Here is a 13172-nt window from a genome sequence, read left to right on the forward strand (position 1 = left end):
CTGAATTGGTGTGCCTATGTGAATGCCTGCATTTCACACAGGAAGTGGGAAGTTGATAGTGGTGCGTTCAGAAACACTTCTTTATTTCAATCACAAGCTTCTGTGTGTGTGTGGAAGCAGCAGACTTCCTGGTCAAGCAGTGCAAATCACTATAGCAATATGTGACTAAACACTGTCCGGCAAGTCCTTAGCTGCCCCCTGTACACGTCCACATCGAGCCACAGTTGGTAAGCCACGACTGAAGCAATCGCAGACGAAACAGCATGCTACTCCATCCGTCACTGATGACAGCACCACAGCTGGGGTTCAGCCACTCCTCACTTATGAGAAAAGAGAGGGCGTATGTGTACATTCAGAGCTTTTTCTAATCTCACCAAAAAAAATCAAGATTTATTTAATGCTGAAACAATTAGGCTTTTATTTTCAATCCCCAAAATAATTATACTTTACCTTTTTGTTTATTTACTTATTAATTGCTCTATTGTAAACACAGAGAAACTGATTTCTTTAAATTAAAAAAATAGCCCTAAAAGTCACAACCACTTATTACTAATGTAAAATGTAGACAAGTTGTGTTATTAACAAAACAAAGTTTTGAAAATATGTATAATAATGTGCACATTTTTAAGAATTGCAGACACTGACATGAGAGCAAAGAGCTGGTTAGATTTAAGGGAAGCTGTGGATTCTTTTAAAGTAACCATTCGACTGCTTCTCCAATTGGCCATTTGTTCTTATTTTTAAAATTCGAGAAGTGGGTTAGAATTAATGCGCTGTCTTATAGAACTTGTAAATTTTGGGGTTTTGGGTCCACTACGCTGTGTTTGAGTACAACCAGACATTCTGTCATCACTAACAGAAAAGATAGGCAGCAGTTCATGTGTAAGCTTGATTCTAATATTATAAATGATGCTTGCTATTTTCAGTATTCAAGTCTTTCATGTGTTTGAACAAGGCATCTGACCGCCTGTGAACTCTCTCTCATTCTTTTCAAAGCATCATGTGCCAACAGCCAGGAATGGACCCTGAATCGCTCTATTCCAGAGTTGAGACTGGTAAGACTATTACATTATCTTCATACAAACAGGAATAAACTAAAGGGTAAATGGACAATACAAGTGTTTATGTAGATTTTTAAAGATTTAAAGGCTTATTAACTTAGTCATATATTGGAATTCATTTCAAAATAATAAAACACTGACAGCATTCTGTTTAAACATTGTCCCACCCTCATTATTCAGGTCCTCAAATCCAGATTTATAAATCCAGTTTCCAGTCCTGGATTTTGTAATCACTATTATATAACAGACTAATTGACTGTTGTCAAATTGCCATTCAGTGTCTTGCCCTCCACAAATGATAAAAATTAGGACCAGCCTTGTTTAGTAAAATGAACGTAGTCATGTTGTAGAACCTACTACCATATTCACATGAAAGTGCACATGAGTTAGTTAACTTAGTTATTGCTTATAAATTACCGCTGTCAGGTTTTAAAAATGTATATCCATTTGTGTGGAATTTTTGTTTACTCATTTGAACACAGCAGCTGCCCTTCACAACTTCTTGATAAATGGGCCAATAGAAATGCTGCAAAATTACTTGAAATAAAATATTTTTACATCGCAGTCACACAGCTCCAGAGGCCTGGAGATGGTGGGTTCGATTCCCGCTCCGGGTGACTGTCTGTGAGGAGTTGGTGTGTTCTCCCTGTGTCCGCATGGGTTTCCTCCGGGTGATTGTCTGTGAGGAGTTGGTGTGTTCTCCCTGTGTCCGTGTGGGTTTCCTCTGGGTGACTGTCTGTGAGGAGTGTGGTGTGTTCTCCCTGTGTCCGCGTGGGTTTCCTCCGGGTGACTGTCTGTGAGGAGTGTGGTGTGTTCTCCCTGTGTCCGCATGGGTTTCCTCCAGGTGACTGTCTGTGAGAGTGGGTGTGTTCTCCCTGTGTCCGCGTGGGTTTCCTCCGGGTGACTGTCTGTGAGGAGTGTGGTGTGTTCTCACTGTGTCTGCGTGGGTTTCCTCCGGGTGCTCCGGTTTCCTCCCACAGTCCAAAAATCCACGTAGGTGGATTGGTGACTCAAAAAGTGTCCGTAGGTGTGAGTGAATGTGTGTGTGTGTTGCCCTGTGAAGGAGTGGTGCCCCCTCCAGGGTGTATTCCCGCCTACAGATAATGAATGAATGAAAAAAAAAACTATTTTTAAATTGACTTTCATTGAAAGTTAAAGAGGTTTTTCCCTTCTCCTATAAAGTTGCTATTTTGGGAGATCCGTTTTTTTTTTTAACTGGACAGTGCAGGCGCAGCAGGTAGTGTCGCAGTCACACAGCTCCAGGGGCCTGGAGGTTGTGGGTTCGATTCCAGCTCCGGGTGACTGTCTGTGAGGAGTTGGTGTGTTCTCCCCGTGTCTGCGTGGGTTTCCTCCGGGTGCTCCGGTTTCCTCCCACAGTCCAAAAACACACGTTGCAGGTGGATTGGCGACTCGAAAGTGTCCGTGTGTGTGAGTGAATGTGTGTGTGTCTGTGTTGCCCTGTGAAGGACTGGCGCCCCCTCCAGGGTGTATTCCCGCCTTGCGCCCGATGATTCCAGGTAGGCTCTGGACCCCCCGCGACCCTAAATTGGATAAGCGGTTACAGATAATGGAAGGATGGATGTTTTCTGATTGTTCTTCATGTGTATAATGCTCTAATATAAGTCTAGCCTTGTTTGTTGAACAAAAAATAAACACCAAGATGAGGCAGTTCTGTTAAGAAAAATATATTTGTGCTCTAGTGTCTGATTTCTGAGGAAGAGAGTACAGTGCAGTAGAAGTGTAAATGTTGAATGTCTTCTTTGTTACTTCTGTTTCTCTCTGGGTTCATTCAGGGGGTGCTCGGTAACATGCGGAGTGGAAAGACTGCGCTGGTAAACAGGTTTATCACAGGAAGCTACCTTCCCCAGGAGTCACATGAGGGTGAGAACTTTGGCCTCTTTCAACAGCCTACACTGTCTAATCCTCAATGAGATTTCACATGCAGCCCATGATTCTTATCTAGTTAGGACTGGATTTTTGTTTTGTTTTTTTGTTAGAGGAAATCATCCAAGTAAGTAATTTATTTATAAGGCACATTTAAAAACAAAGTGCTGAAAATAACAATACATTAAAAAACACACACATGTAAACATAGTACATAAACTTCACGACAAAAACATAAGCCATCAACTTAAACAGAAGGGTCGGAGGCTATCCGATCAAAAAAGGTTTTAAGTTTAGTTTTAAAAATGTGAATAGAAGGTGCCGACCTGATATCCAAGGGTAGGCTGTTCCATAGTTTTTGCGCTGCAACTGCAAAGGCCAAGACCATATGACCTCAAAGACCTGAGGAAATATTGAGTTTGAGCAGATCTCCTTTATAAGAGCAGACTCATTCAGGGACTTAAAAACGGTTAAAAGGCCAAAGACAATATACATCTTTTACAATAAGCCTTTCTGGCCTTAAACTAGCAATTAACATCTTATTTGTTATGTTATGAAGTAGTCTGTAGCAAAGCAGCTCTACGTCACATTTGTTTGACCAAATTCAAAATTTTGCATTGCTTTTCTTAATTATTGTCCTTTCACTACAATACCCAGCATGCATTCTGCAACTATGCCACACTGCTGACAATATCCACCCCAATACTGTTATTCTTTTAAAAATCTTTCAAACTTTGCTACTGCTCTCAAGATAAAACGGCATCCCCCTATTTAACAGCACTTTTTACAGTGGTTTCTCTTAGCACACTTAAAGCTATTTTTGGAATATGATACCGTTTCAGTAGCTAATTAAGTCTTGCATGTTTCCTCATATGAACTCACGCTGTTCCTTTTGAACTGCTACCAACACAATGACAACGAAAACTCAGCATGATTTAAGGAGAATGCTAACTGACTAGATCTTTTATGTTAGCACACTTTGTGTTAGCTAACAGACACATATGTATTTGCTAGCACTAAAATGGGTGATGGGGAGAGGGGTGAGCTTCCTACACACACAAATAGAGAGAGGCCACTTTCGCTGTCTTGGACTCCTGACATGAAATGGCTTAGGCATCACTGGGGATTAAACTCAGTAAAAAATGTTGTACCCCTGATTGTCTCTTTATAACTGACACAAACCCAGATCTCATTAAATACTGGTTCCCAATTTTATTTCCTTTCTCCCTTATCAGGTGGCAGATACAAGAAGGAGGTACTGGTGGATGGACAAAGCCATTTGCTTCTTATTCGTGAGGAAACAGGCCTTCCTAGTCCACAGGTTTGTGACAATTTTTAGTGACTAGCTTAGTGACTAGTTTGTGAAGACCAAGCCCTCAGAGACGTAATAAAAAAGTAAACATTTTTTTTTAATTAATCATGAATGGACTTAATCGTTTTATATGCATTCTAAACCATAACCATAACTTTGTCCTGTAGTTCAGCAACTGGGTGGATGCCGTCATCATGGTGTTTAGCCTGGAAAATGAAGCTAGTTTTCAGGAAGTATACAACTGTTTCAGTGAACTGAGTGCCCACCGCAGCACTGCGGACATCGCCCTCATTGTAGTGGGTACCCAAGGTAGGTATCACACATACTTGTGGTCTGCAGCAGATTTACACCTACTCCAACCTCTCAGAATAATAGTGCTGACCAGTTTTCCCATATGGTCAACAAAGAACTGATCCTAAGTCAGCTCTTTTATAGGTGGCAGTAGAATCAATGTGTCGCTGTGCTATTCTCCACAGATAAGATTAGTACTACTAACGTCCGTGTGATCGAGGATAAGAGGGTGCAGCAGCTTTGTGCAGATGTGCGACGCTGCACATATTATGAAACCTGTGCCACCTATGGACTGAACGTGGACAGAGTCTTCAATGAGGGTTCGGCTCTTTTTTGACTTAGAAATAATATAATCCTTAATAAAACATATTATCCAGGGAGTTTTTAATGGCCAGTTTAGCTTTGTTTTTTAGTATTATTTCTTGAAACAAACTTAATTCTGTGCATTATATGTTTAGAATTGGTGTGTTGCACGTTATATTCATGCTAATATGCCAGTGTTCACCTCTCAGCGTCCCAGAAGATAGTAGCAGCAAAGAAACAAGCTGCTCTTCTAGCTTCCTGCAAGTCTCTTCCCAACTCCCCCAGCCACCCTGGAGCCTCCACACCAGTGGCTTCTTCATTTCCAGGACAGGTACTACCTTCCTAATCTCTCAGTATGGTTCTGGTGTCATAGATTATCAGATAAACAGATAAGAGCGGGTCAGACTTATCAAAGCGTCTCACACCTACATTGCTACAAAAACATTTGGTTTATCTTTATAAAGTACATTTCTCCCTAGAGCTTTAGAAGTATACAGCCAGGGTACAGGAAACCCACTCTAACAAGCTTCTTGCCTGAGGTGGGAGTCTAACCCTAGTATGAAGTCGTATTATCTACTATGCTATTGCATTTTTATAAGATTATAAAGACTTATTAAAGGAATAAATCGCAGTACTATACATAAAATCAGAATAAATTATAGTTCTTATAAATGTTTTTAAAATTAGAAGTGTTCTTTATGAGACACAGACCTAGAGAATGATGGCTGCTTAAAACAATCCAATAAGTCGCTACAACAGTAGAGACCTTCTGCTACAACAGACATAAAACAGGCTCTAAATGTTATAAATAGTTACCGTGGTTAGATCTTTGCAGCCACCTTCCTTTAAGTGTGTGTGTATGTGTGTGTGTGTGTGTGTGTGTGTGTGTATGTATATATTAAATAGATGCCAAAAGAGCAAACTATATAGTGAGTACCTTACCGCCACCCATTTGTTAAACTGTTAAATTATATGGTGTGTTTTACTCAGGATTCCTTTTTGAATGAGGCACAATAGTCATCCAATAAGAACAGAGGTAATGATGATGATGACATTCTTATTTAAGGTCCAGTAAAAGCCTGTTTAATTTTAAGGAATAGAGAGAGGTTAGAAAATGTAATAATAATAATAATAATATAAATTTTTTGAGTACATAAACCCCCACACGTCATATGTGAACACTAAAATACAAAAACATTATAAGATAAGGGTCTTCAAAAAAAAAAAAAAGTTGTCATGTTCTATCTTGGTGTCTGTCTTCTCTACTCCGCCCACCTACCCCCACTTCATTCTATATCTGTTCCATTTAACATCCTTCTCTGTCTGTCCTGTGTCTCTCTCTCGTCTCTCTCCCTCTCCCAGGCCAGTAATGGGGGTCAGAGTAGTGATTACTCCTCCTCTTTGCCCTCCACCCCTGTGATAGGTCACAGAGAAATACGGGTAGGGGCAGGGGGAGAGGGGGGCTCCCAGAGAAACGTCCCTCGCCGACGGACCTCCTTATTCACGGTTAGTCTTTTAGTCTCCATACTGTCCAAAAAGTGAAGTAGCACAGAGATTTTTGGGGAGAGAGAGCCATTCCCTTCTCACAATAAGAGAGCTGTTTGAGGAGTGAATGATTGCAGAAATGCAATTGTTTCATAAGCGGAGGAACTCAAAGCATGTCAGATAAGCTCTCTATCATTCTGTCTCTCACCACATCTCATGTTTTGTCTGTCTTCCTCTTTCTGGCTCTGTCTCTTTCATCTCTGTGTATCACTGATGCTTAATCTGACATGCCTGCCATTTTAGAACCGCCGGGGGAGTGACACTGAGAGGAAGACCCCAGACAGCAGAGCTGATGTGGGAAGCAGCAGACCAGTTGTTATTAAACAGGTATGAGTACAGGCTGAAGGTGGCATGGTGACACAGCAGGTGGTGTCGCAGTCACACAGCTCCAGGGACCTGGAGGTTGTGGGTTCGAATCCTGCTCCGGGTGACTGTCTGTGAGGAATGTGGTGTGTTCTCCCTGTGTCTGCGTGCGTTTCCTCCGGGTGACTGTCTGTGAGGAGTGTGGTGTGTTCTCCCTGTGTCTGCGTGCGTTTCCTCCGGGTGACTGTCTGTGAGGAGTGTGGTGTGTTCTCCCTGTGTCTGCGTGGGTTTCCTCCAGGTGACTGTCTGTGAGGAGTGTGGTGTGTTTTCCCTGTGTTTGCATGGGATTCCTCCGGTTGACTGTCTGTGAGGAGTGTGGTGTGTTCTCCCTGTGTCTGCGTGGGTTTCCTCCGGTTGACTGTCTGTGAGGAGTGTGGTGTGTTCTCCCTGTGTCTGCGTGGGTTTCCTCCGGGTGACTGTCTGTGAGGAGTGTGGTGTGTTCTCCCTGTGTCTGCGTGGGTTTCCTCCGGGTGACTGTCTGTGAGGAGTGTGGTGTGTTCTCCCTGTGTCTGCGTGGGTTTCCTCCGGGTGACTGTCTGTGAGGAGTGTGGTGTGTTCTCCCTGTGTCTGCGTGGGTTTCCTCCGGGTGCTCCGGTTTCCACCCACAGTCCAAAAACACACGTTGGTAGGTGGATGTGTGACTCAAAATTGTCCGTAGGTGTGAGTGAGTTGATCTCTAAGTAAGCAAAATATTTTTGATGTTACAGTTATCTCTCATAGGGTAATTGCACCAATTTTTCAACCTTTAATTCATAACACATTATTCATTTACTGCCATTCAGATTAGTTTAATGTGAAACACTTTCCTGTCCAAAACAACCAATGAATAGCATCATTAGCAGATGAAGTTGGATGATTTTGATGTCATTGGGGAAAAAAGTGATGCAGCTATGCTCCCGAAGTGGTAACATTTTTTTTGTTTGTTTCTCTGTTAGGGCACTTTATGGAAACGGAGTGAACGCTCTTTGAACAAGGAATGGAAGAAGAAGTTTGTCACACTGTCCAACAGTGGCATGTTAACGTACCATTCGAACATCAATGTGAGTCGCATTTCATTTGTTACACGGGACGTGCAGTGACTGAATCAGGCTGAAGTCTCCACTTATAGTTCAGGAATCACAGGAATTATGGCCTAGTTTTTAATCACATTGTTAAATAAAACCCACATCCACTATGTGGTTGCAGTTGGGGGCTTTCTGAGGACCATGGGAACAGAATTATTTATTATCCTGCTTAAAAAAAACAGCACCAGTAACCACCAACAACATTTGTTTGGTTTGGATGCTGCTAAACTGATTAGCAGCAAAGTTATGAATACACCAATCATCACCAAAACAGCATATGTTTTGTTGCCAGACTGGAATGCGGGGTCAATAAACAGGATCTCGTTGACAAGCAAAACTAAACTAGACTAGCACACAACTGTTTAGACACACAAGAGTATTCATTTAAAGGATAAAACAAAGGGCCTGGGGAAGTGCTAGCTACTGGTATATGTTCATATTTGTTAGCAACAGTTTACGAAATCTTACTCACAGTCAATTCAGGCAGAAGATTCACACAAACAGGCATTATCACTGCAGAGCATCTAGTTAAGAAAAGGGGAAGATGACGAAAGCAGAATGATGTATTTATATAAAGTGAGACAAAGGACAATTTCTTCTTCTTGTTTTGTTTTGTTTCTTTGTTGAGTATTTCAATTCTCTTGCTGTAGGAACTGTTTTACATTTTAACGAACAGGCAAGCGTACACACTCTTCCAGCTTTAATAACTGGGGTTATTCATTCTGCCTATTACATAATTTACAAATCCTTCCTAAATAGCCTCTTTCTCCAGAAAGAGAGATTGATTGCCATTTGTCTATAGCCTAGAGTTCAAGTCATTTCTTATCTGCATTAAAACCTTCATTTTCACATAATGTAAATGAGGTGTTTAAATACAAGGTACCAATTTCAAGAGCCATTTTGCATCACTAAAGAATTGTACGAATGATGTAGCCATTTGAAGGTTTTCCTGTTCAAGCCAAGAGTCTATTTTAATAGTTTTTTTGCTGCACAGAATTTACAATATTAAATTAAATATTAAAACAAAAACCTGCATCTTCTGAATGTGCATTTTAACATTTGTGTATGACTAATAACAGGAGTATAAGCAAAACACTCACTGCAAAGAAATGGACCTGCTGCGTGTGACTGTGAAAGTACCAGGAAAACGTCTGCACCGAGCCGCACCTCCAAGCGGCCCTGCCCCGGGGGTCAATGGCCTCACAAAAGACAAGCCACCATCTGAAGGGGCGACTCCATGTGAGTGATGCAGGAAACTTATTGTATTTGGATATCATTTTACAGTAAGCTCTTTACCTTTGACTTGGATCTCTTCTTCCTCTGTGTATATAGCAAGTCTTCTGACTGTAGATGAGGCGGCTGGAACAGGTTCTCAAGATGACCAAAGAGTTAAACGCTGCCCTTCATCTGTGTCCAATAAGGGAGTGAGCATGGGTATGTCAGTGCGTCTCGGTAAATTAAATTCAGTTAAATTAAACATTAGTTCATTAGGCCTGAAAAACAAAATAAAGTTTGAATTATGTGTTTGATACCACCCTTTTAAACAGACTCCAGCTTTGAGGGATCTCTGGGCTCTCCTTTGGGAAAAGACCTCACACCATCCTCCCCTATGACAGACAGGAAGACCAAGACCAAGAGGAAAAAGAGCATGAATGTGAAAGGAGACATTGCAGCCAGTCAGGCTGATGGTGAGCACCATTACAACCACGAAAACCAATTACAGAACAAGCAAACTACACCACATTATTATTCATTCAATGTGTTTTAAGTGTCCAAATGTGATGAAGGGCCAATGTCAATGTCAGTTAAACCAGTAGACATTGTAAATGTTAACGGTAGCCTTCGGTTTCATGGCTGTTGATGAATCAGTTTACACCACTCATGACAATATGACCACCTCCTTGTATCTACACTCACTGTCCATTCTATGAGTTCCACTAACCATATGAGAGCACTTTGTTGATATATAACTAAAGACTATAATTCATTTGTTGCTCTGTATACTTTATTTTCCCATTTTCACCTTGTTCTTCAATCTTCAGGACCACCACAGGGCTGGCATGATTGGGACGGTGGGCCAGTCTAAGCGCTGCGGTGACACTGATGTGGTGGGGGTGTGCAGTGCTGCTTAAGTTTTAAAACACTGTCCACTCTGTTAAGACACCTACCTTGTTCTCATTCCAGCAGTGACACTGAGGGCATTAAAAATTCCAGCAGCTCTGCTGTGTCTGATCCACTCTTACTAGTCACTTCAGCACTTAGACTGGCCCACCATCCAAATCATACCAGCTCTGTGGTGGTCCTGTGAGGGTCCTGATCTTTGAAGAACAGGGTGAAATAGAGATAAGAATGTATGCATAGCAATAGATGGACTACGGTCTGTAATGAAGAACTACAAAGTGCTCCTGTGGACAGTGGAGCTGAGAGAATGGACAGTGAGTGTCGGTCATTATGTTATGATTTGATTGTGTATATGCTATAATAAGCTAAAAGCTTAAAGAAGCCTACTGAAGTTTTCCTTGCTTGCCTTCTGTTCTTTCTGGCTCTATTTTTACACTGTGTAAATGCATTCTATGAAATTACCTTATATTCTCTTTTGCTTCTCTCTTTTTTCTCTTCCCTTCTCTTTTTCCTTCCTCTCCCTTTGTCCTCTGCTGTCCTGGGCTAATTTCTCGCTCTGCAAGCCAAGCGCAAAATGTGGAAATTGAAAAGCTTTGGTAGCTTGCGAAACATTAACCGAACAGGTAATAAGGAGCCACGTGGTGGAGATTGTACTGTTGAGCTCCAGAGTGCCTGGATGTTGCTCTGCTGTGTGTGGATGTGTGCTTGTGTGTGACCTTGATCATTTCTCAGCCTCGATGCCACATCATTAGATTACAGCAAATGGATTTGTGTGACCATTTCCATTCTTCTCTCTGTCTCTTCCTCTCTTTTTCTTTCTCTCTCCCTATCTCATATGTCATGGTAATGAGAATTGAATGTATTAGTCCAAGAGCTTATATGGGTGACTCCCATTGATTACTTCCTGCCTGACAAATAAATGTTGCATGTACTTCACAGAGGAGGAGAGTGCAGACTTCATCATCATTTCCAGCACAGGGCAGAGTTGGCACTTTGAAGCCCAAAATCACGAGGAAAGGGATGCCTGGGTACAGGCCATCGAGAGCCAAATCCTGGCCTCTCTGCAACTCTGTGAAAGTAGAAATAAGGTTGGTTTTTGCAATGGTTCATAAGCAAAACAAAACTGTCTTTACGTATGGTTTGTACAATTTTGAAAGCCCAAAAAACACATGGCACGTTTGCAAGCTTTCATTCCAGCCAAGCTGGAGCACACCAATCCAACTGAGGTCTAGAGAGGATGGTTTATTACTCGCCCAAGGGGATTCTCAGTGATATATTATCATTTGAATTATAACATGAAAATAATATAGTGTATTGTGCAGAGCATGGGTAGGTCAGTTGATCAGGTAAGCTCCTGCTTGGCCGGAATAAGGCATTATTATGCACCCCTGCATTATGGGAATGAAAGTACCTACCATAAGTGTGTGTGTGTGTGTGTGTCAGACTCGAAGGTGCAGCCAGAGTGAAGCTGTGGCAATACAAGCCATACGCAATGCAAAGGGCAATGACCACTGTGTGGACTGTGAGGCACCAAGTGAGTGCTACCTCAATCTATCACCAATTCTCATAGATATAATAACCTACTACCCAGGACCAGAGCTAAACTTTTATTGTAGCTGCAAACACTGTGGAGTACAATATGAATGATCCTTATTCTCTCCTCTAACAGATCCCACTTGGGCAAGCCTTAACTTGGGGGCACTCATTTGTATTGAGTGCTCAGGTATCCATCGGAACCTTGGGACACACTTGTCCCGAGTGCGCTCCTTGGACTTAGATGACTGGCCCAGTGAGCTTACCAAGGTATTAACTGCTATAGGAAACCACATGGCCAACAGCATTTGGGAAAAGTGTACACAAGGTCGCCAAAAACCCACACCTGAAGCAACAAGGTGAGTGGAAATTCTTGAGATTGTTTCAGTTACAGGATGAGGTTCATAGCTGATTGCAACACTCTTTGATGACATGCAGCCAAACCTGACTGTAGCCTAGCTGTGGATGGGTGCCAAATAGATGTTTGTGCCAGTCTCACTGTTGGAGATCTGCCTTCATGTAGAGTTGTGGTCCCCATTTCTCTCCTCCTGGAAATTCAACTGTCATACAAATTTATATCTAATTAACTATGCTTCCTATTTACGTAAGGGTAAAGTGTATGTCGGAGGCAATCAAGGACTTGAGAAATTAAGCTGGAACAGTCTATGGTTGGAACTAGAATGTGCAAGGTGGTGGATCTAAAATTTAGAGGAATTCCACTGTTGCAATTGTATTTTTTTCACCACAAAAAGTGCCATGATCCTTTAAGAAAATCCAGGCAATAATCGTAGAAATTCCCAAGAAAAACACAGATGGCAAACATAGTCACACACAGATAAACATATAACTACATCGGCCTGTTTCATTTGTATTTCACTCAGAGAGCAGAGGGAGTCTTGGATCAGAGGTAAATATGAGCAGAAGCTGTTTGTGGCGCCCCTGCCGACTCTGGCTGAGAACCCAGGAGAAGTGACATCAACTCAGCTGCTCAGAGCTGTCACAGAGAGAGACCTTCCCCAACTCTTGCTGCTGCTGGCTCACAGTGCCAAAGAACAGCTCAATGCCCCAACAGCAGGATCCCCTCTGCATTCTCAAAGCCCCCTGCACGCTGCTTGCCAACTGGGAGATGTAGTCATGACTCAGCTCTTAGTCTGGGTAAGGATGCCATACACAGTGAAAATGCATGCTGAACATATGTGAGAACGCAGTTCACAACCGCCAAATATAACTACGGCCACTGCCCTCATTAACACATCATGTTACATGTAAAAATAAAGTTAACACCCGCCAAGTATATATATATATATATGACAATTTTTAAACACTGTTTATATTATGGGCAGCACGGTGGTGCAGCAGGTAGTGTGGTAGTCACACAGCTCCAGGGACCTGGAAGTTATGGGTTCGATTCCCGCTCCAGGTGATTGTCCAGGAGTGTGGTGTGTTCTCCCTGTGTCTGCATGGGTTTCCTCCGGGTGACTGTCTGTGAGGAGTGTGGTGTGTTCTCCCTGTGTCTGCATGGGTTTCCTCCGGGTGACTGTCTGTGAGGAGTGTGGTGTGTTCTCCCTGTGTCTGCATGGGTTTCCTTCGGGTGACTGTCTGTGAGGAGTGTGGTGTGTTCTCCCTGTGTCTGTGTGGGTTTCCTCCGTGTGACTGTCTGTGAGGAGTGGTGTGTTCTAATCTGATAGAGTGTGT

At 42.3% G+C, this 13172-nt stretch overlaps 1 protein-coding gene across 3 annotated transcripts; it reads left to right on the forward strand.

Moving 5' to 3' along the window:
• The first annotated feature begins 998 nt into the window (after positions 1 to 998).
• Positions 999 to 12708, forward strand: LOC136685924 (arf-GAP with GTPase, ANK repeat and PH domain-containing protein 2-like). 3 transcript variants are annotated; one of them, XM_066659456.1, is made up of 17 exons: positions 999 to 1055; positions 2855 to 2942; positions 4181 to 4266; positions 4425 to 4566; positions 4734 to 4868; positions 5061 to 5182; positions 6214 to 6357; positions 6640 to 6723; positions 7695 to 7799; positions 8903 to 9062; positions 9156 to 9257; positions 9371 to 9511; positions 10508 to 10567; positions 10884 to 11032; positions 11388 to 11478; positions 11614 to 11836; positions 12359 to 12705. In XM_066659456.1, the coding sequence occupies exons 2-17, from the start codon at positions 2870 to 2872 to the stop codon at positions 12675 to 12677; spliced, it is 2136 nt and encodes a 711-aa protein (XP_066515553.1). In that variant the 5' UTR covers positions 999 to 1055; positions 2855 to 2869; the 3' UTR covers positions 12678 to 12705. The 3 variants fall into 3 exon arrangements, with proteins under 3 accessions (XP_066515553.1, XP_066515555.1, XP_066515554.1); XM_066659458.1 differs by lacking the exon at positions 6214 to 6357 and having other exon boundaries at positions 12359 to 12708; XM_066659457.1 differs by lacking the exon at positions 10508 to 10567 and having other exon boundaries at positions 12359 to 12703.
• The last annotated feature ends 464 nt before the right edge of the window (positions 12709 to 13172 follow it).

Source organism: Hoplias malabaricus, unplaced genomic scaffold, assembly GCF_029633855.1.
Source record: "Hoplias malabaricus isolate fHopMal1 unplaced genomic scaffold, fHopMal1.hap1 scaffold_580, whole genome shotgun sequence".
NCBI classification, from domain to species: Eukaryota; Metazoa; Chordata; class Actinopteri; order Characiformes; family Erythrinidae; genus Hoplias; species Hoplias malabaricus.